This window comes from Phaethon aethereus (genome assembly GCF_964289735.1).
Source record: "Phaethon aethereus genome assembly, chromosome: W".
Lineage (NCBI taxonomy): Eukaryota > Metazoa > Chordata > Aves > Phaethontiformes > Phaethontidae > Phaethon > Phaethon aethereus.
The window spans coordinates 35271563-35296373 of record NC_138581.1 but is presented as its reverse complement, the minus strand read 5'-3'; the positions used below and the strand labels follow the sequence as shown (position 1 = coordinate 35296373).

Here is a 24811-nt window from a genome sequence, read left to right as displayed (position 1 = left end):
TTCCCTACCCGAGGGCAGGTTCTTTACTATGTTAATTAGGATAGTTCACTCAAAGTTCAGTAGTAGAGTTCCCCTTGTGGTTATCTTGTTCCTCCCTCAAGATTGTGCCTTGTTAACTACTCGGAGGCTAAACAATACCCCCAGCTTCATTCCTTGCATATCTGCAACAAGAACACTATGGATATTTTAATTTTTCAGAAGATACTTTCCGGATTTAGAAATAGTAAGCCATCAAAATCATATTTTTCTCATGTAAAATTATGTAAAGGTGAAAACAATGAGAGAGAATTTGTATTTGTTAATGCTGTTGACAGGACTACAGACTGTTGAGACAAAAGTAGATGGTATCCTTTGAGAAGGATGTTACAAGGTAGTAATGTTTCATTACAAGATGATGCTTAAAGTTCATAACGCTGTCTGTGATAAATTGAAGAGTTGTGTTTTCGAGACGTTCCTCCTATAATCTGTAATGGGTGTGGACGTGGGAAAATAAAAGGTAGGATTACATGGTTTTACACTTGATTCTTATGAGTCACAAAATTATTATAGTGTTTATAGTTAAATATATTAAAAACATGATACTATATGCATTTCCTCTAGTTAGAGCTACTTAAATCATTGAAAACAAAAATAGAAATAGTCTCAAAAAATCACAGCAGTTAAATGTGAGTGCATATTACCTTATATGCCACAGTCCTTTTGGGAATCTGTACTTTAATAATCAGGCTCATTTTTTCTTATTTGACCTGTTTATAGAAAACAAAACATGGAACTGAAATGCTTAGACTATAGCTGCTTCCTCTGCTATCTGTCCCTGAAATATCATTCCCCACCCCAGGCTCTCACATCCGCTTATTGAGCCAGTGCAGAGATTCCCTTGAGAGGAATTCTCATGGGAGTCACTTTTCCAACTCCTGAAGAGTACTGCACACTTCCAGAGATGCTGTTTGGCTATTTTTAGTGTTGTGTGAGTAGACAAATAGAGAGAGGATTTCTAATGCTAGAAAGATCTGATGAATGGAAGCGAAGCTAGAAGAAATTCTGGATAAAGAATCATCTTTATAATGGAGCAGGAGTGATCACTTGAATAAACTGGTTACACAAAAACTAATATCAGACCTCAGTATCCTTTGTTTTCTTGATATGTTTAAGGCCAGGTTGTAAAGGAAATTACTACTGTTCCACTGTGTTAGCCGGAGCAGTGCAGGAGATATATGAATTTCTAGTATATGAAGGAAGTCAGGTTAGATCTTAAGGGTTCCAGTGTTTGAGTTGGAGACTTTGTTTTGTTTTAAAGCTTTGTCAGTTCTAATTGTTTCCAGCATTTTATAGATTCCTGGCATGGAAACAAAAATGTCTAGGTCTGTCTACTTGCCTTATCTTTTTGCTCCATGGCTTTTGCTAGGACAACTGCTTCCTGGTTTAGCACTGTAGCTAAGTGAGTTAATAAACGCACCTGATTCTGTCTGTAGTGACTCTGCAGTTATCCTGTCTGTAATGTGTCTGGTACGTGCCTGCACTGTATTCCCTTTTTTTTTTATGTGCTACTCAAAGATACGAGCTGCACTAATGGATGCTTGCTAGGATTTTGCAGTATGCTTAGCCTACAATGCTCTCTTTTGCACTTCACTAGTGGTTAGAAACTACTGCCACGTATTGCCAGTCTGCCTATTTGGTGAAATTGTTCAGGAGTGAAGGAGGGTGAAATCTGTAACTGACATAGTTATGGTGGCAGGAGTCCCTAATTTTAGGACAAATGGTATGAGAATGAGTAAAGCATCCTATGTTTTGGGGTTTTGGTTTTTTTTGGGTTTTGTTTGTTTGTTTTGGTTTTTTTTCTTCCTGGTAAACATAGGGGGGGAAAAAGATTTTTTTAAAAAAATGTAGTTTCTTGCAGTAAAAATACACAAATTTTATGAAAACGTGAGAAATTGTGTTTGTTATGGAATACATCTCAGGTTTAACACTGTTTTGGATAGTTTGTTCAACTGGATCCCCTTAATCTATGTATTTCATGCCCCTGTTTTATGTGCTAACTGCATGGAGGTTTTTTTTGCAAAGCTTGTTTGGAAGCTAAAAACTTAAATGTTAGTAATTTTGGCTGTGGCATATTTTTTCCTAGTAATAGTGAATTAAAGCTTGCAGATAAAGTGAAAATCATAAGATGAAGCTTGAAGAAGCACTTTGCTAAAGCAATCTGAAAGTAAATTAATCTGAAAGTTCATGAATACAGGGTATTTTCTGCTTTTGTACCATGTTGCATTCTGTGTTATTGCAGAATTTTTTTTTTATTTACTTATGTTTGTTGTAGTGTGTGGTCTTCACGTTTAAAAACTTTGTTTTTTAACACTGCATCGATTTAAAGTAGTAGGGGAGAGAGGGGGGGAAAAAAAACTTGCTGGGGGAATGGTATTTTCATACGGTTACCACTGAAGATGGGAAAAACTGGATTAATTATTAGTGTTATCTTTGTGTACATGCATTATGTTACATGTTAAACTCTTTAGTTAAAAGTATTAGTTTCTGACTTAATAAGCATAATAGGAATTGACAGGTTCAAATATTTGTGTTAAGTCTTGTCGTGGTTTAGCCCCAGCCGGCAACTAAGCACCACGCAGCTGCTCGCTCACTCCCCCTCCTGCAGTGGGATGGGGGAGAGAACTGGGAAAAACTCGTGGGTTGAGATAAAAACAGTTTAATAGGACAGCAAGAGAGAAGGAAACAACAATGATAATACCAACAAAGGAATGTACAAGAATGAGTGATGCCCAATACAGCAATTGCTCACCACCCAGTGATCGACAGCCTGTCCCTGGGCAGCAATTTCCACCCCCCGGCCAACTCCAGTTTATGTACTGGGCATGACATTGTATGGTAGGGAATATCTCTTTGGCCAGTCTGGGTCAGCTGTCCTGGCTGTGTCCCCTCCCAGCTTCCCGTGCCCCCCCAGCCTCCTTGCTAGCAGGCCAGCACGAGAAGCTGGACTGTCCTTGACTGCTCAGCAACAGCTCAAAACATCAGCACATTATCAACAGTTTCTCATCCGAAATCCAAAACATAGCCTCACACTGGCTTCTGTGAAGAAAACCAGCTCTATCCTGGCTGAAACCAGGACAAGTCTTTAAGTTGTTCCAGAATTTTTTTATTCTGATCTTCAAAACTGCGTGTCTGGCCTAAACCTATTATGACTGGTATCTTCTTGTGATTCTTACGGTGTTTTGGTTTAAGACGTATCTTTTCTTGGTGGAATTTACTCCTTCAGATGTTTATAACCACTGTTTAAATACATCTTAGGTCATATTTTTGTGCGGCAAAGCAAGCCCAAGTAGTTTTCTTAGACTTTTCTTGTCCCTGATCACTGAAATAGTTTATTATTGCACTAAGTAAAATTTGAAATTTCTGTGCTATTATTCTAAGTGTGATTTTAGTTCTATCTTTTCCTGTTATGATTTAAAAAAGAAAAATGTAGTAATGCAGGGAAAATTGACTATACTGTTTAAGATTTGATTTCTTCATTTAATTTGTTAAGCACAAGCTAAACTAATAATAGTTGTTTTACTTCCATCTTTGTTTTTGCAGAGTTTTGGGAGTTGACTCTAGCTGTTTTTTCTTAGCCTTTTTGCAGAAGTCTTGACTTCTGATTCATGCAGTGGCTTTCTGCTTCCCTTTTCTTAGCATGTTACTTCTTTTTCTAAAACAGAAGCAATATATTAAATTTTCCTGAATGTTCTTCAGATGGGACAAATAAGTTTGTTTAAAAAGTGAGTGTTTCCAGATGCTTTAAAACTGGTGAAAAATACTTTTTCACAAAAGGACCTTATTGACTCAATCATAAAAAAAACAAACCAACCAAAAAAAAAAACCCCAAACAACTCAGCCCAACCTTTTTGGATGTTGGTTAAGCATACTTGGTGCAGTGTTCTTACTTCAGATGCTCATGTAGCTCAAAGTGGGTGACTGAGTTATATTTATGACAAAACTCTTCACTGTACATCGTTTGGAACCAACTGTTCGTTATTCCTTGGCATTCATTGCCTTATTATTGAAGATCACACTTCACAAAACTATAGACTTAAATTTTATGTAATTGAATATTGGAATAATTGTTGCATGTTACCTGAAACAAAACACTTTACAGACTTCTCTCAGATATGCCCCACAAGAAGTAAAATTTAAAAACAGTTTCTGTTAATTTGCTGCAAACTGCAAACTTTTGCTGTATTCTGCTATCCACAACACAGCAAAAGATAAATTTTATCTAAATTTATGGGCTACAGAAGACTTCCTTTTCTGAAGTCACTACGCAGTACTTGAATCAGACACCAGAGACTATTGCTGAGATTAGATGGAATATTTTTCACCTGTCTGATTAAAGAAACTTAAATGCATTTGAATGCTAATAGTATAAGGATAACGGTATTTCAGTATCCTTTTCTTGCCTTTCTAGAATTGTGCAGCTCTGCTTCAGTAATAGACAACCTGAACCAAGTTAGCTTTTATGATATTTTTGTTAGAGAATGGTGGGTATATTTTGAGTTTGTGCTACCAGGGAACGATGAATTCATCATTCAATGATACATTTTGGGCCTGATCTTTTGTTACCAAGAGAGTTTCTGAAAGCAGTGGAACAGTGTTCAGATCTGTGGAGCTTGCCTCAATAAGCTTACTTCTGTATTAATGCTGGGAGTACAACAGATGTTTTATCAGTGTTAATGAACAGCAGTTGATCTGTTGTGTGGTGTGTGTATGTAAGAGAAGGCTTGCTAGCAGACAAATGAGATCTTTGTGATCTGTCAGTATAATTAAAGAAAACTCCTGTAAAAGCTTGTATGGGTGCATATTATTTACTTTCATTTTACTCAAATACTTTAAATGATATATTTTTTAATTTATTTATTTAAAAGTAGGACAGTCATAGAATCATAGACTCTTTGGGTTGGAAGGGACCTTTAAAAGTCATCTAGGTCAACCCCTCTGCAGTGAGCAGGGACATCTTCAACTAGATCAGGTTGCTCAGAGCCCCGTCCAACCTCACCTTGAATGTTTCCAGGTATGGGGCATCTACCACCTCTCTGGGCAACCTGTGACACTGTTTCACCACCCTCAGTGTGAAAAATTTCTTCCTTATATCTAGTCTAAATCTGCCCTCTTGTAGTTTAAAACCATTACCCTTGTCCTATCGCTACAGGCCCTGCTAAAAAGTCTGTCCCCATCTTTCTTATAGGCCCCCTTTAAGTACTGGAAGGCTGTAATAAGGTCTCCCCAGAGCCATCTTTTCTCCAGGCTGAACAACCCCAACTCTCTCAGCCTGTCCTCATCGGAGAGGTGTTCCATCCCTCTGATCATTTTGGTGTCCTTCCTCTGGACCCCCTCCCAACAGGTCCATGTCTTTCCTGTGCTGAGGGCTCCAGAGCTGGACACAGGACTCCATGTGGGGTCTCACCAGAGTGGAGTAGAGGGGCAGAATCACCTCCCTGCATCTGCTGGCCACGCTGCTTTGGATGCAGCCCAGGATATGGTTGGCCTTCTGGGCTGTGAGTGCACATTGCCAGCTCATGTCCAGCTTTTCCTCCACCAGTACCCCCAAGTCCTTCTCGGCAGGGCTGCTCTCAATCCCTTCATCCTCCAGCCTGTATTGATACTGGGGGTTGCCCCAACCCAGATGCAGGACCCTGCACTTGGCCTTGTTGAACCTCATGAGTCACATGTTTCTGAAAGGCAGAAGTGTTTTTCTAAATTGTTGATCAATGTTACCTACTTGCCTTAGTGGCTCCTCAGTCTTTGTAAAGGCAGCTCTTGTTTGATGTCAAGCTGGAAGGATGTATCAAGTGAATTTCTAAAGAAGTCTCTTCAGTATTGTTATTACTAAGTTCAATCATGAAATGGAACGTATGCTTATTAAATTTGTAGATACTATGAATCTGACTAGAGGTTGCAAGTGGTTTGGGGGACACAGAATGCAGAAATGTCTCTGCTGGGGATAGTTTAAGAAGTAATGGACTTGAATAGCAGGAAAAAAGACTTATGTCAGACCTTATAGAAGAAACCTTTCTAGTGATGTAAGAGTAGTTCAATACTGGGACATATTGCAGAAGAAAGTGATAGTTTCTGTTGTTGGTTTAACTTAAGTTGGAAAGAAACAATCAGTCAAACTGCTGTTTGGTGACCAAGCTGATCATGAGGTGTTTAAGCATAGAAAATCCTGTCTGTGGCAGCAGAGTGATCTTGTTGACATCCCATTCTAGCTTTTTGTGATCTATTTTCAGTTTACGAAAAATACCTTCCTAAGACTGAAGAGTATCCTAGAGCCATCGGATATTTGCTAGATCATCAAAGCAGAGCTCATGCTTGTAGTGAAAATGTTTTTATATTAAAATACATTCTAGGACAAATTTGTTGGCATCATCAGAAAGGTAGCATCTATAAGAGTATGTATGAAGCCCAGTAAAACATGGTATTGTCAACTTAAAGCTGGGTAGGCTGTGTAGGTTTTTAAAAAAAAAAAAAAATTAATATTTGTCCTTTCCTCATCTGCTGTGTTTTTCCCAATTTAATTATCGATAGGGTATTTGTCCCTTTTAGAAGTTAGTGATTAAATAAGGTTTAATAATGAAAATACTCGATTTTCCTGTATCTGATTGCCAGACCAATAACATGTACAATCAGATGAGAGAAAGTGTCATCTTTACTTCAGTGGTGTGGAGATCAGTATCTTCAGTAGTTGGTTTTCTTGGTAGTCTTTAACTGTAAACCTATGAAATTGGTTCTAAAAATACACCTATGCTTTTGTTATTGTTCTTTTATCAAAATTATCTGGAAGAATTAGGCCTAAAATAGTTTCTTTCATGGGCTTATTGAAATTTATAGATATTCTGCTGCTGACTTTGCACTCTGAGTATTTAGTTTTGGCTCAGACTTCTTTCTTTGTCACTTCACTATACTGTTTTGGAGGAAAGGGATTGACTCATCTGCCTCAGCAGCACTATCAAAAACCTTTTTAGAGCTTTTAGTTGGAGAACTGAGAACATGGGGAAGACTTGAATCTGCTTCTAGAATATTTTTTGTGGGAAGAAATACACACCCAGTATCAGTGAGCTGTGGGCAAAGTTTGGTTAAAACCACCTTTCCAATCCTTGGATTGGTTGCCAGGTCTCACCTCAGCCCTTGATTTATGTGCAAAGGTAAAAAGTAGGGATGTTAGTAAGTTAAGAATAAAATCTTTTTGTGGCAGTTGGATAAATAGTAGTTTTAGGAAGCTTGACTAGTTTTCTAAAAACAGTAAGGTTAATTTATTAAGAAATCACGTTGTTAGTGCTTTTGTTGTCCCATACCTAATAGCCGATTCACCAATAACTTGGTAATACTAGAACTTTTGTTTTTTTACTAGTCTGAACTAATTGGGTTCTTTAGAAAATTTCTCAGGAATTTCTTTTGAAGTTAATTTAGAAGAGAGTGTTGAATGACTTCAGTAATTTATAACAAGTTATTTGGGTGACACATACTTTTGAAACTTGTCTCTAATGATAGCGGATTTTGTGCATCTTGCCTTAGAGTTTAACACTGGTATCAGAGGTACCTAAAAATTTTAGTATGAGCTCACTGCATAAAAAAGTACCAGCACCTCAACAAAGTAGTGCAGTTTAATGCTTACAAATCTGCTATACTTCATTTTAGAAGTTGGAACATTCTCTTGTCACTGGAAGTCTACAGTAGTCTGGTTCAGGCTAGAATACAACAATAATTATCAGTTATCAAGTTCAGATTCCACAGTTCTTACTAAAACTTACTGAAACTACAGCAGCTTTAGAATAAAGTGAACTATACCTGTGCTAACAGATCTGCACTCTGTTGTGCAGAGATGTGGAATATGCATTTATTTGGATCTCCTTGTAAAATGCACGTGGATGTTAATTATGTTTTCACTAGCTGAATTTCTAATAGTGTGTATATCATACTTAAGATATTTTTGAGTCATTGACAATTTTGCAGTATCCAGCTGCAGAGCATAATTCACATACCCTTATAATTCAGGCAGTTTCATCCATTTCTTTCCTTTCTGTGCTATTGTTCAGCTTCAAGAAATATAGTTTGCATTATCTTGCATTCTCTTGCTTACTGAGAGATGTTTTCCCACCTGTGGAGAGAGCATGGGGTAGAAAAAGTACTCTTGGGTTTTATCTTAAGCTATTACCTTCTCTTGCCCATTCTCAAACTAGAGAATTTTACTGGATTTTGACAGTATTTCTGGACATGTAAACACTATTTTCATTAAATCTAGAGAAAATATGGGGCTTGTGGTGGTCCTGAGCATCTATTCTTTTATTAAGGAACTTTAATATGGCCTCTAAGATTAACTTTTAGGGACTAATTTGAAAAATCAGCTGCTTCTAGGAAGCTAATGAAATAGCCCCTGCAAACCATTCTAGATAGTACTGGAAAATATTTAAACAAGCTAATTTTGCCACAGCTTTCTGATCAGACCTTATGCAAGATGCTTCATCCCATTTATAAGAGGAAATGAAGGAGTGAATGTTACAGTTGTATTTTCATGATACCTGTGATATATTTGATTAGTGTGACACTTCGTTAATAAAAGTGCAGATGTGATGCTGTAAATAAGATGAGGCTAGTTAGATTCTAACAACAGATCTGTGTGAGAAAATAATACCAGAAAACAGAAGGGAAATAACGATCAAAACACCACAAGTGTAATCCTCTTGTAAGATAAGCATCTGAAAGGTACTCATTTCTTGTTTTTTCCAGTTACAGGGATTTGCCATGAGGTGCTGAAGCCTTGTTTCATTGATTCAGAGAGACTGGACCTAAATGGCGCAGCATGACTTTGCTCCAGCCTGGCTTAATTTTCCTACTCCACCATCATCAACAAAGGTATGTTCTTTGCCGTTCTTTTGGACAGTCTCATTATTAGAGAAGTCTAAATGTCATAACCACAATCATAGTAAGAATACAAATCTCTCCATTAATATGTGAAGGCTGATAACAGATGATATCTAGCAAGTCTTGCTGTCGTGATTTAAATAGTTGGACCTTGGTTGTCAAGCTCGTACCTCTGGCAGGGGTTTTTGCTTGAGCATCTGAGTTCATGGAAAGAAGTATGTGCCTGGACACATTGTCAGAGCTGTTGTTGGATTAAGATTACCTTCATTAGGAGTTTAAAATGAATTATAGTATTTTGTGCTTGAAGAACCGAGACAGAGGCATGTGCTTAATGTTCTTGCTTCTGATTTTGATCTGTGTCCTATACATTTTACAGAAGTGTTATTCTATCATCCAAGTGATTAAAAAAATGCTTTTGAAATAGACCTTCTGAAATGGCTCTTCAGTTGCTGGCGAGATACTTGCTACTGCTGGTAGGGTGTGGCACTTTCAAATAGTTGTGCATTCTCACTATGGTGGTTTCATCTAGACTACTGTTACTCACTTTATACAGTGGGACAACTTGGAAACAAGAAATAGCAGTCTCTGGATCATTAGAATTTGTAAGTATTCTAGGAAGTCTTAAATATGTGTGTCTCGTATAAATGTTTCTTTTTTCTGGCCTATCCTACTGTTTCTTAATTTGTGTGAATGCAGAAGCAGAGGTAGCACTAGATATTTCAAACTCCTATTATCTGTTTTATTTTCCTATTTGTAGATCTGTTGTCTTCATTATAATCTTTTGAATGCTGTATCCATATCTGTAGCCATGAGAGTGGCATTGCCTTGCTTTAATGTATATATGCAAGTTTCTTGCTGTCTTTTATGTCCATGGAAAATGTTTAGCCTTTATAAACTTATGGAAATAGGCTTGTGCTATTGTTAAATGCAGAGTCAGCTGTCAGTATTAGTTGTGTTCCCATTGCTTTACTTATATATGTCTACACACACACATACACGCATGCATTTTTTTAAGTCAGGTCATTGAATGTCCTTATTTATTATATTGCTCTATTCATCTTTCTTCTACACTGATCTAGCTAGCTTCTTTGTTTAGTATAGTCTATCAGAAACTGTCAGTTCCTGTTCTGGGAACATCAGGCCTATCTGTTCCAGGATGGTTCCCGCAATCTGTTTGTTTTCTTTCTACTTGATTTCTGAGATATATTAAACTCTTTTAATCTGCTTTTTCCAATTTAAATACATTTTCAATCAGAAAAGTAATCAGAGTGTAGTTTAATATGGTGTCACAATTGCAAAACAATCTTTCTCCACATATTTCAAGAATCTGCTGGAGGAGCTTTACCTGCATACTTAAAGTGTCAATATAGCAGGATAAAAATAAGTTCCAGCACTACCCCAGTACTACTCGAATATATCTGGGATGTGGATTGTATTTGTCACCTCATTCTTGAATTGTGGGAAATATCATTGCAAGCATATGCTGTGGATCCTGTTCTCTTCCATGAATCTTTGCATCAAGGAGTTTAGATAGACTTTCTTTCATCTCTTCCAAAAACTCTGTAGTTGTATGCTTTCTCCATTATAGTCTTTGTGCTTCATTATTTGAAATGCAGCTTATTTCCTTGCGTTGCCTCCTCCCTCAATGATCAGCATTCTGTGATATAGAGCACATTACAAGTTTTTTTTTTTTCCCCCCTCAATCCTGGGTAGCCAAGGCTAGCATTAGAAAAACCTGATGCCAGGAAGCTGGGATTGTGAATGAGTTTTCTTAATGTGACTGATAAAGATTATAGCTTGACCGAAATCCATCTCGTGTATTTGCTGATGATTTCCTCTTAAGGATAAGCTTTTATATCTCCCTGTCAATTATATAGCAAAGTCTACTGAGATAGCTGGGTATCCATTGCTCAGTAGCTTTAGTTCAGGTCTGAAACTAATATATTTGCATTGGTGCAGTATTGCAGTTGAGCAGGTGGAAGTGGGAAAGCGTTGTGAATAGTGAAGCCATCTTGGGATATGGATGAAACTTTTCAGAAAGGATTGCTGTAAAATGTGTATTGCAGATAGACTGGTAAACTCAGCAGTTTTTGCAAGCTTACTGTTACTTCATGTTAAGCAATAAGACTTCTTATACTTCAAAAATCTGTGTTGCTTGCTTTCTCGTCTGGTTGAATCAAGTCAGATAATTTCTCAACTTCCATAAATTGCCAGTAGATTTCCTGTTGATTACAAAGTTTGCTGTCATGTTTGCCACAAGAGGCTTGATAGACTGATACCTCCATCATGTGGGGAAAACGCAAACTGCATGATCTTTGCATGCAATTTAGAGACTTTGGATGCATTATATCAAGTACAACTCAAAAACTATATATAAGTGCTGTCAATTATAGGTTGTGAAAATGTGATTGTTCTTCAGAGCTCATACAAAAAAAAGTAAGTTAAACTCCAAAGGCAATATTAGAAGGCTGTCATATGTAAATGAACACATGAAGCTATCTTCTAAAATTTCATCTATGATTAACAGATCTGTAGCTTTTGGAAATTTTTGGCAGCTTATTAAAAGTGTATTTATAAGGAATTATTTTTTAATTTAAATATAGAGATTTGTTATGATAATTTGTTAACTACTTAGATCTTTTGATAATTTCTTGTGGTTTTCTGTTTTTTCTTTCCAAATTTGTCAAGGAAATAATTCACTTCCCAGGTTTCAAATTGAGAGGGAAATCCCTTTTCATTTGACTTCTATACAGTTTGGAAATACATATCTATTGCTTGCTTGAGTTTGAATTTTAAACAGTGAATTTTTGAACAGCACCTTGAGCTCTCCTGAGGCATTGTCAGTAGAACTTGTGTCATTTTTTGTGTGATTGTCTTGTGATGATGGGGGAGAAGGAAATAATTTTCTTCAACACATTTTCCAAAGTAGTTAAACCTATTACTGTGATTTCATTTTTTTTTTTCCTACTCACTTTGACCAGTAGAGTACTTTAAATATTAGTATGGCTTGTTTAGACGTTAATAGGTAATTGTTGGGATCACCCTGCACGGCTCGACCTTAAGGAGAAGGAGCTGTGGCACTGAGAAGCTGGTAAACAGCTGGATATCTGCACGGCTCGGCCTTGAGGAGAAGGAGCTGTGGTAAACAACTAAGAGGAAGCGAGGAAGACAGGAACACCTGCAAGCAGCGAATCCTGACTGTGTGAGAGGCGCATGGACAGCGCGTGATATTTTGTATATAACCAATTGCAATAATGCGTGTAACAAGCTGTAACCAATCATGAGTGTGTGCGCAGTGACTAAGCGAAAATTATGATATATATTGGAGTCAGACAAGACAATAAATGGCTTCGGAATATAACTCTCATAGAGTTGTGAAGTCCATCCTTCTCCCGCAACTGGTGACCCCGACGTGATACGATCTCTGGGATCTCATCGTTGAACACCGGTCGAGCACAGAGGACGCCGCGGGAGAAGCCCGGTTGGAAGAATTGCAGTCAGTGGGACTGACGCAAGGAAAAAGAAAAAGGAATACGTTGCAACGGAGAAGCACCCAGCGAGGTGAGGTGAGCAACCGGGGCGGCATGGGGCAGAACACATCGCATGAAGAAGGGGCGATAGTCAGACTCCTGCTGCACATGCTCTCTAAGAGAGGACTGAAATATGATGAATATACACTTAGAAGGCTTCTAATTTGGAGCCGAAAGAAAGGGTACCCCCCTGATCCGTCTGTGGCGTTTAAGGCAGAGACGTGGGAGGAGATAGGAAAAATGTTATGGGAGCATATTGAGAAAACCGCCGCAGAGTTAGTGACGGCGTGGAAGTTGATATTAACCACATTAAAAGCCTTAAAGGCAGAGAGAAAAGCTGCAGCTGGTATGGAGGAGGCTGTTAAACCGCCTTCAACCAATCCCTTCTTAACCGAGTCAGAGGGTCCAGGACCTTCAGCGACTCCGACTGCACTGCCTGAGGGTGAACTGGCTGCATCAGATAAGTCAGAGAAACAGATCTACGATGATATATGTGAGGGCAAGACGGGACAAAGTTGCCCAGAACAATGTACTCAATGTTCCCCTGTGTGCTCGTGTGAAAGATTGATGGGGCAGGCTTCACCACCCCTGAAACCACCTAGACTTAACCAATCAAAAGCTGTAGTTTTGAAGCCCTCAGCCGAGCCCCTGCCACCTTTACGGCCCCCGTTGCCTGATAGCAGCAACGAAGGAGAAGAGCCTGTTGTAGAGACTATAGGGAGGCAAGAGCCTAGAATGAAAGGCGACCCTAGAGAGCGATGAAAGATGAGGAAACAGAGTTACCGATGGCATTCCCCGTTAGTGTACAGCCTCACGGGCCCAATCGCTGGGACCCATTTCATTGGGACTTGGTTAAGGAAGTGCGGAAGGCAGTGCAAAATTATGGCTTGCAATCACCTTTCACGCAAGCTCTATTAGATAACATATTCACGGGAATGGTTCTTACACCATGGGATTGTCGGCAGATGATAGATATGTTGTTGACACCAACCCAAAGGTTATTGTGGGCAGGCAGATGGTATAAACTCTGTATGCAAGAAGCCCTGAGAAACCTGGAGCGTCAAGACGGCGATCCACTTCAGAACATTACTATGGAACAAATGACAGGCCAGGGACCATTTGTGGATGTTAGATTGCAAGCTCGGCTGCCCTTAGAAGCCTTGCAATTAGTTGGGCGACTAGCGTTGAATGCGTTGCGAACAGTCCCTGAGGAGGGAAAGAGGCAACCATCTTATACTCACACGACGACACAAATGAGGAAGCACCATCAGGCTGCTTGGCAAGCCTCAGCGCCCAAACCAGAGGGAGCGCCGGAATGGACGTGGAAACAACAGTAGAAGTTACCTTATGGGACATGTCGGTTTATGATGTCCCGACTAACGCGAATGGACCATTAGGATATGGATTGAGTGCTTTGTTATTAGGACGATCTTCAGCAACAAAGCAGGGACTTTTTGTTCTCCCTGGAGTCATTGACGAAAAAGGCCATATTGTGCCAACCACTAGTCCTTGGAACACACCTGTTTTTGTGATTCCAAAGAAAAGTGGAAAATGGAGACTATTACATGACTTGCGAGAAGTCAATAAGGTTATAGTGGACATGGGAGCCTTGCAACCAGGGCTACCATCTCTCTGTATGATACGGAAGTATTGGAAGCTTTTGATTATAGATCTCAAAGAATGCTTTTTTACAATCCCTCTGCATGAAGATGATGCCAAACATTTTGCATTCTCAGTCCCAAGTAGAAACAAGGCGCAACCCATGCAAAGATATCATTGGACAGTATTGCCACAAGGCATGAAAAATTCACCCACGATGTGTCAAAGTTATGTAAATTGGGCTTTACAGCCAATCAGAAAAAGGTGGCCTCAATATCTCATCTATCATTATATGGATGACATATTGTTGGCTGGTGATCAATTAAATCCAGAAGAAATGATCGGGGAGCTCGTTGAGCTTTTGAGGCAAAGTGGGCTGCAAGTGGCGCCGGAAAAGATACAAGCTGAAGTGCCTTGGAGGTACTTGGGGTGGATGATCACTGAAACGTCGGTGACCCCCCAGAAGGCTGAACTGAGAATTCAGATGAAAACATTAAATGATGTACAAAAATTGGTAGGAGACGTTAATTGGATTCGACCTATTTGTGGGATCACAAACCAAGATATGGAGCCTTTGGTTCAGCTGTTGCGAGGGGATAGCAGGTTAAACTCTCCTCGGCAATTGACCAAGGAAGCCTGGGAAGCAGTAGCAAACATTTCTGTAAAGGTAACTCAGGCATTTAGTTCTAGGATAGACCACTCGATAGGGATCACTTTGGCAGTAATCAATCACGAGCGACATCCCTATGCGCTTATAATACAGTAGATAACAAAGCCAGAATCAAAAGCGGACCCATTGAGAATTTTAGAGTGGGTCTTTGCCTCAGCAGCAGAGAAAAACCATCACCATGAAAGTAGAGTGTTTTGCAAATTTGATTATGAAAGGGTGCAACAGAATTATTGATATATCGGCAAAGGACCCGAAAATGATTTTAATACCATTACAACAAGAATATTTGACTTGGGCTTTGCAGCACTCTGTTCCCTTGCAAACTGCATTAGCAGGATTTGAAGGTGACATTCAGATTAATTATCCATCACACAAAATGTTTACCTTTTTTAAAAACCATGAAGTAGAAGAAAAATCAAAGTGTAGTCGATATCCAGTTCAAGGTGCTACAGTATTTACGGATGGTGGTGGGAAGACAGGCAAGGCAGCAATAGTATGGCGAGAGCATGGAGAATGGAAAGAACGGGTACTTGTCGTGCCAGGATCAGTTCAAAAGGTAGAACTACAGGCAGTAATTGAAGCCTTTAAATTATGGTCTGAAGAACCTGTGAATATAATTACTGATTCTTTATATGTAGCTGGAGTACTCCAAAGATTGGAAGGTTCAATCCTCAGACAGGTACAGCAGGAACAGCTATATCAACAATTTAGAACGCTTTGGTTTTTATTGCAGAAAAGACGACATCCTTATTACGTTATGCATATACGCAGCCATACCAACCTTCCAGGGGAATTGGTGGAAGGAAATGCAAGAGCTGATCGGCTGACTGCCGCAGTATGGGCTGGACCTGCCCCGGACCGTTTAGGTCAAGCACAAGCCTCTCATGCCTTTTTCCATCAATCTGCCAAAGTTTTAGCGAGACAATTTAATCTAAGTGCAGGTGACGCTAGAGCTATTATACAGACTTGTGCTGATTGTCAACAAATAGGCCCAGGAATCGCGATTACAGTAAGTCCCCGAGGATTGCATTCGCTACAACTATGGCAGATGGATGTGACACATGTCGCTGACTTTGGAAGATTTAAATATGTTCATGTTTCAATTGATTGCTATTCTGCAGTAGTTTGGGCCACTGCACAAACAGGAGAAACTAGTAGGCATGTACAAAAGCATTTGCAAGCTGCATTCGCAGCCCATGGTATACCCCTACAAATTAAAACCGATCATGGTCCTTGTTATGTAGCCCAGTCAACCCAACCATTTTTTGCTCAATGGGGAGTGACGCATGTTACTGGAATACCGCATTCCCCAACTGGACAAGCTATTGTTGAACGAATGAATCATTCCCTGAAGCGTTTATTGCAAAAACAAAAAGGGGGAGAGGCTACCACACCACCCCAAGAACGCTTGAATAAAGCCTTATATGTGTTAAATTATTTGCGTCTACCAGAAGGAGAAACATGTAAAAGGAATGACAGGAAGTCTGTTTGAGTTAACACAACATGTGCAAGTAAAAGTTAAAAATTTGGAAAAGAATATGTGGGAAGGACCTTTTCAACTGCTAACCTGGGGACGAGGTTATGCTTGTGTCATTACAGATTCTGGAACTCATTGGGTACCCGCAAAATGGGTAAAACCATGGGTGGAACAGTCACCATCGTCAGATATATCTTGACACTATCAGGTGTCATCGCAACCTGGATGCCACCTCAGCCAAAAGAAAATGTATGGGTAACATTAGCAAATCAAACAGGACAGGACACCTTCTGTCTGTCTCTTTCCTCCCCAGGCAATCCCTTTTCAATCTGCCAGAAGGGTTATGGTGGCTGTGTGGAGATCAACGGGCTGGGAAACAGCTGCCCGGGAACTGGTCAGGGGACTGTACCATGGGCGTCCTAGTTCCTAATTTGCAAATAATTATTCACACTGAAATTAGCAGTATAATTAGACAAACGTGGAAAGCTTTTAAGGCAAAGTGCTCTATAACTACAAATCCTTTGGTAAGATATAATATTGGTTTTCATAGCTTTATACAAGCACTTTTTCCATCACTAGAAGTAGCTTCTATCGCTAGGAGTAGTACAGCTAGAATTGTTTGCCTTGTAACATTCTGCTATTAATTTACGCATAGTTGATATGTAACTGCTGGGTTATGGTAAGATGCCGTGTGAACAAAGCCTACGAACCAATAGACGGGATGGCTGTGGCGCGTGCAGCGCGTCTGGCCAACGGGCACATGCGCCATAGGCTCCCTGTGTTGAGAGGTGGCAACCGAGGCGTGTTCCGACACTCGCTGGCCACGTGTGTCGAAACTCATTCCTTGGCAAATGTAGAAATACCGGGATTTCCCGAAGAGCAGGGGGATCGGTGTACGGCAAGGCCACCGTTGCCTCCGTGGGGATGCCCACGTAAAGCTGGCACCTACCGACTGCTGGGCTGAGATTGCGGCACAGGACGATACAAGAATGTACAGATGGTCCATCTTCGTCACAGTCCTTGGGTTGCAAATGATCCATCAGGTTTTGTTTATAGATAAACAAAAAGGGGGAGATGTTGGGATCACCCTGCAGGGGCTCGACCTTAAGGAGAAGGAGCTGTGGCGTTGATCTGCACGGCTCGACCTTAAGGAGAAGGAGCTGTGGCACTGAGAAGCTGGTAAACAGCTGGATATCTGCACGGCTCGGCCTTGAGGAGAAGGAGCTGTGGTAAACAACTAAGAGGAAGCGAGGAAGACAGGAACACCTGCAAGCAGCGAATCCTGACTGTGTGAGAGGCGCATGGACAGCGCGTGGTATTTTGTATATAACCAATTGCAATAATGCGTGTAACAAGCTGTAACCAATCATGAGTGTGTGCGCAGTGACTAAGCGAAAATTATGATATATATTGGAGTCAGACAAGACAATAAATGGCTTCGGAATATAACTCTCATAGAGTTGTGAAGTCCATCCTTCTCCCGCAGGTAATAACTGTCGAAATAAACTTGGGGCTTTCATTTTCAAATATGCACCATTACTGGTATACTTTTCTTTTTTTTTTCCTGAATGTTACTCAGTCTGGAGAGGGAACAAGCTTCAGGCAGCAAAGCTGATATTTTTGGTGCAGTAAAGTTGATGATCCCTAGAATCACTAAGCTTACTTTGTTCACATAATACATTTCCACATTTATGTGCATTTATGCATTTGTAGCTATTATGGCCCTGGGAAGTGTTGGATCTCTTGTACATGTGCAATACGCAATGGATGTGTATGTGCTGGAGGGAAGGGGGCTTTGCTTCATCTGCATCAAAGGTTGGCTGTGTGGCAGGGAGGTGCTGGGTAACACAGCTCTCCGCTTATCACTCACTGGGATATGTGTGGCATGTACAACAGTAAGGCTAAGCGCTACTTGTGCAGAATGAAAATTTATTCTTGAATTTTTAAGGTGTAACAGCGAAACAAATGTTATAGTGTCAAAATAGTAAAGCCAGATAGAAGTAATAGGGGAGACAGCTGCTGTAAGATGTGATCTTTTTTGGTTTAATCCCCTTGGGTATGAGTTATATGTTTTGATTTCTGAGTGCTATTCTCAACACAAGGTTTTAGTTTATGAAGTACTTCCTACTGGTATATTAAAGTTTTACTACTTTAAAATTTCTACAGTGCCTACTTTGTAAGCTGATAATTTGAAGTATATTTGTGAATCTGTACACTTTTGACTCTAGGTTTTACTTGTATTTCATAACTAATTGCATTTGCCTTTATTAAGTTATAATGACAAGGCTAATAAACTGGGCCTTTTTTGGGTACAGCTGCCTCTGGTGGAAGCAACTCCTTGCTTTCTATGCAGTGCACATGTGTAGTCTCTAACCACCCAAATTAAGATCCCAGACTTCTTTCTTGCTTTCCAAACTGTGATCTCATATCCTTTGTTACCTTCTTTTATTTTTCCTCTGCTGCCACACCAAAATAAACACTTGGGTTTTTTTTACTTTGTGTCACAAGTGTGGTCCTCAGCACCGTTTCAGCATCCTGGAGCAGAAGATATAGCTTCCGCTTCTGCTAGCATGGAAGATGATGATGTAACTCTGAACATATGCATACTTGAGAGCTGCTGTATTGTCTGCCATTCATAGTCCTTTTAAAAAAGGATTGTATATACCATGAGTAATGTACATATTACAGTTCTGATAATTCAGTTTTGTTATTAATCGGATATCTCAGGTCTACCACTTGTGTTCCTTTACAGTCATCACTGAACTTTGAGAAACATTCTGAAAATTTTTCGTGGACAGAGAATCATTATGAAGCAAATCGCAGAAGAGACAACTCTTCAGATGGGTTTGATCCTAACATTGGATGGCCTAATGGAGGTATAATTTAGCTTTCATGGAATATTTTAAATACATTTACATTGTTGCTTTGTAGCACTTTGGTCAGAAAAAAAGTCTGATGATAATAGCTGTCCTATGCTGTCATGGTTTAACCCCAGCCAGAAGCTAAGCACTACACAGCCGCTCGCTCACTCCCCCATAGTGGGACGAGGGAGAGAATCGGAAGAGTAAAAGTGAGGAAACTCATGGTTTGAGATAAAGACAGTTTAATAGGTAAAGCAAAAGCCACGCACACAAGCAGAGCAAAGCAAGGAATTCGTTCACTACTTCCCATGGGCAGGCAGGTGTTCAGCCATCTCCAGGGAAGCAGGGCTCCATCACACGTAATAGTTTCTTGGGAAGACAGATGCCATAACTCCGAACGTCCCTCCTCCCCCTCCTCCTTCGTCCCAGCTTTATATACTGAGCATGATGTCATATGGTATGGAATATCTCTTTGGCCAGCCTGGGTCAGCTGTCCCAGCTGTGTCCCCTCCCAGCTTCCCTTGCACCCCCAGCCTTCTTCCTAGCAGGCCAGCACGAGAAGCTGGACTCTCCTTGACTGCTTAGTAACAACTCAAAGCATCAGTATGTTATCAACATTTTTTTTCATCCCAAATCCAAAACACAGCCTCACACTAGCTTCTGTGAAGAAAATTAACTCTATCCCAGGACAAATGTTGTATTCTGTAGTAGAATAGAGGTAATGGAAAGACAGGTCTTCTGGGAGATGATGTGATGGCTAAGGGTTGCTTAAGGTAGTGTGATTCCAGGTATATTTATCTCTTAAGAAGGTGGTCAAGTTAATTCTCTAGCCAACAACATATAAATGAGCAGCCAGAAAAGGGGTTTGACTTCTTAATGTTGGACTGCTATCCTCTTTCTTTGGCACTGTTTTGTGAGATTCTTCTCTTCTGCTTATGTGAATGAAAACTAAGTTTACTATGCTATCACATCCCAGAGTATAGAGCTGCTTGCCAATTTTGGCAATTTTTGCTTCTGCTAACTTTGCAGAAGTAGAATGTTCTTTCAAAACTGTTAGTAATTACATTTCTTTAAAAATCTAAGGACATTTTGGGAGAAAAGAGAAGAATGGTTGGCGTTCACAAGGCAGAAATGGTACAGAAAATATAAACCATTGTGGGGGATACCATGGCAGAGGTTCCTGTACTCGTACCAGCACTTTCCACTGTGGAAAAGGCCAAGGACTGCATGAAAACAATGTGTCTGATAATGAAACTCTGAAAAAGGAAGACAAGGAAGTACCCAAACAGTTTGAGGCTGAGGATTTTGTAAGTTAATTGTAATTATAATAAACAAGTTTTCATTGTTCCTACAAGTGCCTTTTTGTCTATTATAAGCTACTTTGTGAGATTTCACCAGTTACAGATCATCATATAAGGAATCACTCTTTCCATAGGTAAGAGGGTGTTAGTCATTTATCCACTAATTTGTTTATCTTTATATCCAGTTTTTATCATTATGTTTTTATTATTGTCACTTAAGTGTTTAAGTGAAACTCTAATTGGGTTTTAAGTTTATTCCGTAATATCTTATTTCAGTTTACTGTGGCATGTGTATGTATTAAAGTCTACACAAATACCTTACTGGAAATCTGAAGTACTAATGTCGTGGACAACTAACTAAATGATCTTTCTGCCACCAGCCGTTTGAGGTCCCATGCTTCAACCTAAAATTGTAGGATGTAAGGGGAAGGGTGAGCTTCCTCTTTGAAGAACCATACATCACTGTGTTTTGCTTTCTCTGGACAGTTCATATAATGGTATTGACTGCTGCTTGAGATGTTTTGTTGGAGAAGGGGAAACGAGTGAGCATTGATCTATTTGGGTTGTAGGGGGAAATGTCTAGTCTGTCTCCATTTAAAAACCTTTGACAGCAGAGGTCATACTTCCGATATTATTGTGATTCTTTATTTCATTGGTCCCACAATTCAAGATTTATTATTAAATTTTTTTTTAATAATGATAAATTTTCCTTTTAGCCATCTTTGAATCCTGAATATGAGAGAACACCAAACCAGAATAAGTCCTTAGCTGCAGGTGTGTGGGGTAAGTATTTTTTATGTTTCTAAATATAAAAATGTAGCAGAGAACTGAAGTTGTTTTATTTGAAACATAGGAATTTTTTTTTTTTTTTTTTAGAATATCACAAAGGTGTAGATTTGAAATTGAGGAAACTTCAATATTATTATAATGTAAGTATCTCTTTGTTAGAGAGGTGACACTTCTATTTGGATATCAATCTGTTGATCTGTAGATGCAGCCACAACTAGGATTCTTTCCAAGAACAAGTACACATCTTTTTGTAAAGCTGTCAAGAATTAGTCTCCCAACTGGAAATGCGATGAAGGTGTCCTGAAATCAGGACAGTGGGTCACCTAAACTAGTGATGCGATTGGTAGCTGAAGGCTTTGTAAAAGAATGCTCCTGACTGATTAGAGCTGTTGGAAGATCTTGGAGAGAATCTAGGAGGGCTGGGAGGAGCAGGTTAGTCTGCAGAGAATCATAGAATCATTTAGGTTGGAAAAGACCTTTAAGATCGAGTCCACCATTAACCTAATACTGCCAAGTCCACCACTTAAACCATGTCCCAAAGTGCCACGTCTACACATTTATTAAATACCTCCAGGGATGGTGACTCCACCGCTTCCCTGGGCAGCCTGTTTCAATGCTTGATAACCCTTTCAGTGAAGACATTTTTCCTAATATCCAGTCTAAACCTCCCCTGGTGCAACTTGAGGCCGTTTCCTCTTGTCCTATCACTAGTTACTTGGGAGAAGAGACCAACACCCACCTCACCACAGCCTCCTTTCAGGTAGTTGTAGAGAGCACTGAGGTCTCCCCTCAGCCTCCTCTTCTCCAGACTAAACAACCCCAGTTCCCTCAGCCGCTCCTCATAAGACTTGTTCTCCAGACCCCTCACCAGCTTTGTTGCCCTTCTCTGGACACGCTCCAGCACCTCAGCATCCTTCTTGTAGTGAGGGGCCCAAAACTGAAGACAGTAGTCAAGGTGCAATTCGAGTTTTAAGGTCTCTTCCTGGAAGCAAATGTCTTAAGCTGTTGGTTGTGTTTATGAATGTCCTGGTTTCAGCCAGGATAGAGCTGGTTTTCTTCCCAGAAGCTAGTGTGAGGCTATGTTTTGGATTTCGGATGAGAAACTGTTGATAATGTGCTGATGTTTTGGGTTGTTGCTAATTAGTCAAGGACAGTCCAGCTTCTCGTGCTGGCCTGCTAGCAAGGAGGCTGGGGGTGCACAGGAAGTTGGGAGGGGACACAGCCAGGACAGCTGACCCAGACTGGCCAAAGAGATATTCCCTACCATATGATGTCATGCCCAGTACATAAACTGGAGTTGGCCGGGGGGTGGAAATCGCTGCTTGGGGACGGGCTGTCGATCACTGGGTGGTGAGCAATTGCTGTATTGGGCATCACTTGTTCTTGTACATTCCTTTGTCAGTATTATTATTGTTGTTATCATTGTTGTTTCCTTCTCTCTTTCTGTCCTATTAAACTGTTTTTATCTCAACCTCCGAGGTTTTGTTTTCTAATTCTCTCCCCCGTCCCACTGCGGGAGGGGGAGTGAGTGAGCAGCTGCATGGTGCTTAGTTGCTGGCTGGGGCTAAACTACGACAATGAATTACTTGTAAGAAAGCCGGTCCTGAGAGCGGGCCTTTGACTGAACTGTAGTTTGGGTTTGTTTTCTTGTCTCCACATGATAAATTTGGCTACCGCTTTACAGTTCTGTGGGCTTTAAGTAGTGAATTCTTCACTCTAAGAAGGTGGCTGCTTTAGACTGCCCAGGTTTTAAAGTAATAAACTTACTCAAAATAAGAACCTTTCTCTTTGAGGAAATAAACTTAAACATAAAGGCTACAACTTAAAATGTTATTAATGTTGAGGTCTGAAATTTGTTGCTCATTTTAAATGTTACTTTAATTATCTGATTCATTTTCTTGTACTTCCCCAGTATGTTTTGCATTCTTAGGTAACACTAGGTGTAGGCCAACCCCTCAATATAAATATCTAATTGCTAGGAACTTTTGCAGGAGCCTAAACAATTGGACTGCTTTCCATTTTTGTGTGTTTAGCAGGTTTCATGTGAAAGTTGGGAAATGTAGTTATCTTTCAATAAAAGAGTAACAATAGCTAAATTTTTCCCTAACCAAGTTGTGGAAAATTATATAGCAACTTGAGTGTTTTACCTTTGCAGCACTCCAGCTGTGGCTGCTGCATGATGTGGCTCAATTTGATCTGAAGGGCAAGTTTTCCAGGCTTTCCTAGGTATTGTTCTTCAAAAGGAAGGGACAGTTCTGTTAGCTACATGGATCTGTAAGCTACAGTTGCAGCTTACAGCTTGGTATCTCACTTTATTACCGCTCTGCTATTGCAAGCCTTGTTTTGTAATTGAAAAACTGAAATTAAGGCTATTCTTATTCCCTATTAAAGGATACTTAATATTCAGGACAAGAGGAATGTTACCATCCCCTTTTAATGACTGTTAAAAACATATACTTCTGTTAGATTCCATTTTACCTTGTGTATGTGGGATGGGAGCATGTATTATGAAAAGTCTTTTCATAAAGTTTCATGAGAGCTAAGTATACAGTTATCACAAATGTTTTGTAACATCTACCTGCTAAACAAAGCTAAAATCACTTACGTTTTCAAGATGAGTTTTTTTAAATGTAGGATATGGTGACTGCCTATGAAGTAGAAATGCTTGCAGAGAGAGGAGATAATCTTGGAAAAGGCTGTTAATGCAGCATTGGAATGCACGTGCAAAAAAAGGTGTTTTTTCATTTTTTGAAAACTTTAGAACTGTTTTTAATAAGTGTTCTTTCAAACTGTTAAATGTCAATTACTTAGTGAGTATGACAGCTGACTGTATGTCTCCAATTAGTGCTCTCTTGAACCTGGAAATGGTGTAAGCTTCAGATATTCTATTATGCCTATCTGAGGCATAGAGATAGAGAAACGAGTCATTACCATGGTCTACAGTAGTATGCATATCTTCTCTCATGTTTATAGAGCCTTGGTTGGACTTGATGATCTTAAAGGTCTTTTCCAACCTTAACGATTCTGTGATTGGTGTGGAACATTTGACTCTAAAAAGAGTTGTTAATAAATATATGAGTAATTATTCTTTAGTAACTTTAAAGGGAAATATGAAAACCATAATCTCTTTTGAAGATTAGGTAACTACTAACAACTAATAGTATTTGGATTTTAGATTTGTAAACAAGAACTGTGTAGCTAGCTTCTTTGACTGAAGGATATCTTTACTTTCCGAAAGTAAAATTCCTGCATTGCCAAGTGAAAAATTTTATAAAAGGTAGTTGTGGAAAATGGAACAGGACGTGCATTTACCCAGGTTTGTACAGTGTGTTATTTGTGGAACTAATACTGGACCAAATTTCTGATTTCTGCCTATTTGCTCTGGACCATATGGTTATCCAGTACCCTATGAACTAGGAACTTAAGAATGTATACATATGCGTGCATATATATAGATACACACACTCACTCTCTCTTTTTTTTTCTTCCCAGAGTACCCTTTAAATCCTAAATCTAGATCGCCAAGAATGCTGGTCATTAAAAAGGGCAGTACAAAAGAACTGCAGATATCTGGATTTCCTGTAGTAGGAAGTCTTCATTCACAGCCAGTAAAGAATGGAGCTGGCACAAGTGTTTATAAAGGATTAGTCCCTAAACCTGCTACTTCACCTGCAAAGGTGAGTCTT

The 24811-nt window shown here is 39.7% G+C and overlaps 1 protein-coding gene across 2 annotated transcripts in view; it reads left to right on the top strand.

Moving 5' to 3' along the window:
* Positions 1-8826: 8826 nt before the first annotated feature.
* Positions 8827-24811, top strand: part of LOC309415069 (vasculin-like) — a gene marked incomplete at both ends in the record, with an annotated part of 32378 nt that continues 16393 nt past the window's right edge. Inside the window, 5 exons of one of the 2 annotated variants that reach the window (XM_082012471.1) lie at positions 8827-8889; positions 18927-19050; positions 20119-20342; positions 21053-21119; positions 24618-24802. In XM_082012471.1, coding sequence (XP_081868597.1) covers positions 8827-8889; positions 18927-19050; positions 20119-20342; positions 21053-21119; positions 24618-24802 — 663 coding nt within the window. Of the gene's footprint in view, positions 8904-18901; positions 19051-20118; positions 20343-21052; positions 21120-24617; positions 24803-24811 lie in introns of both variants that reach the window. The other variant, XM_082012470.1, reaches the window with a different exon arrangement.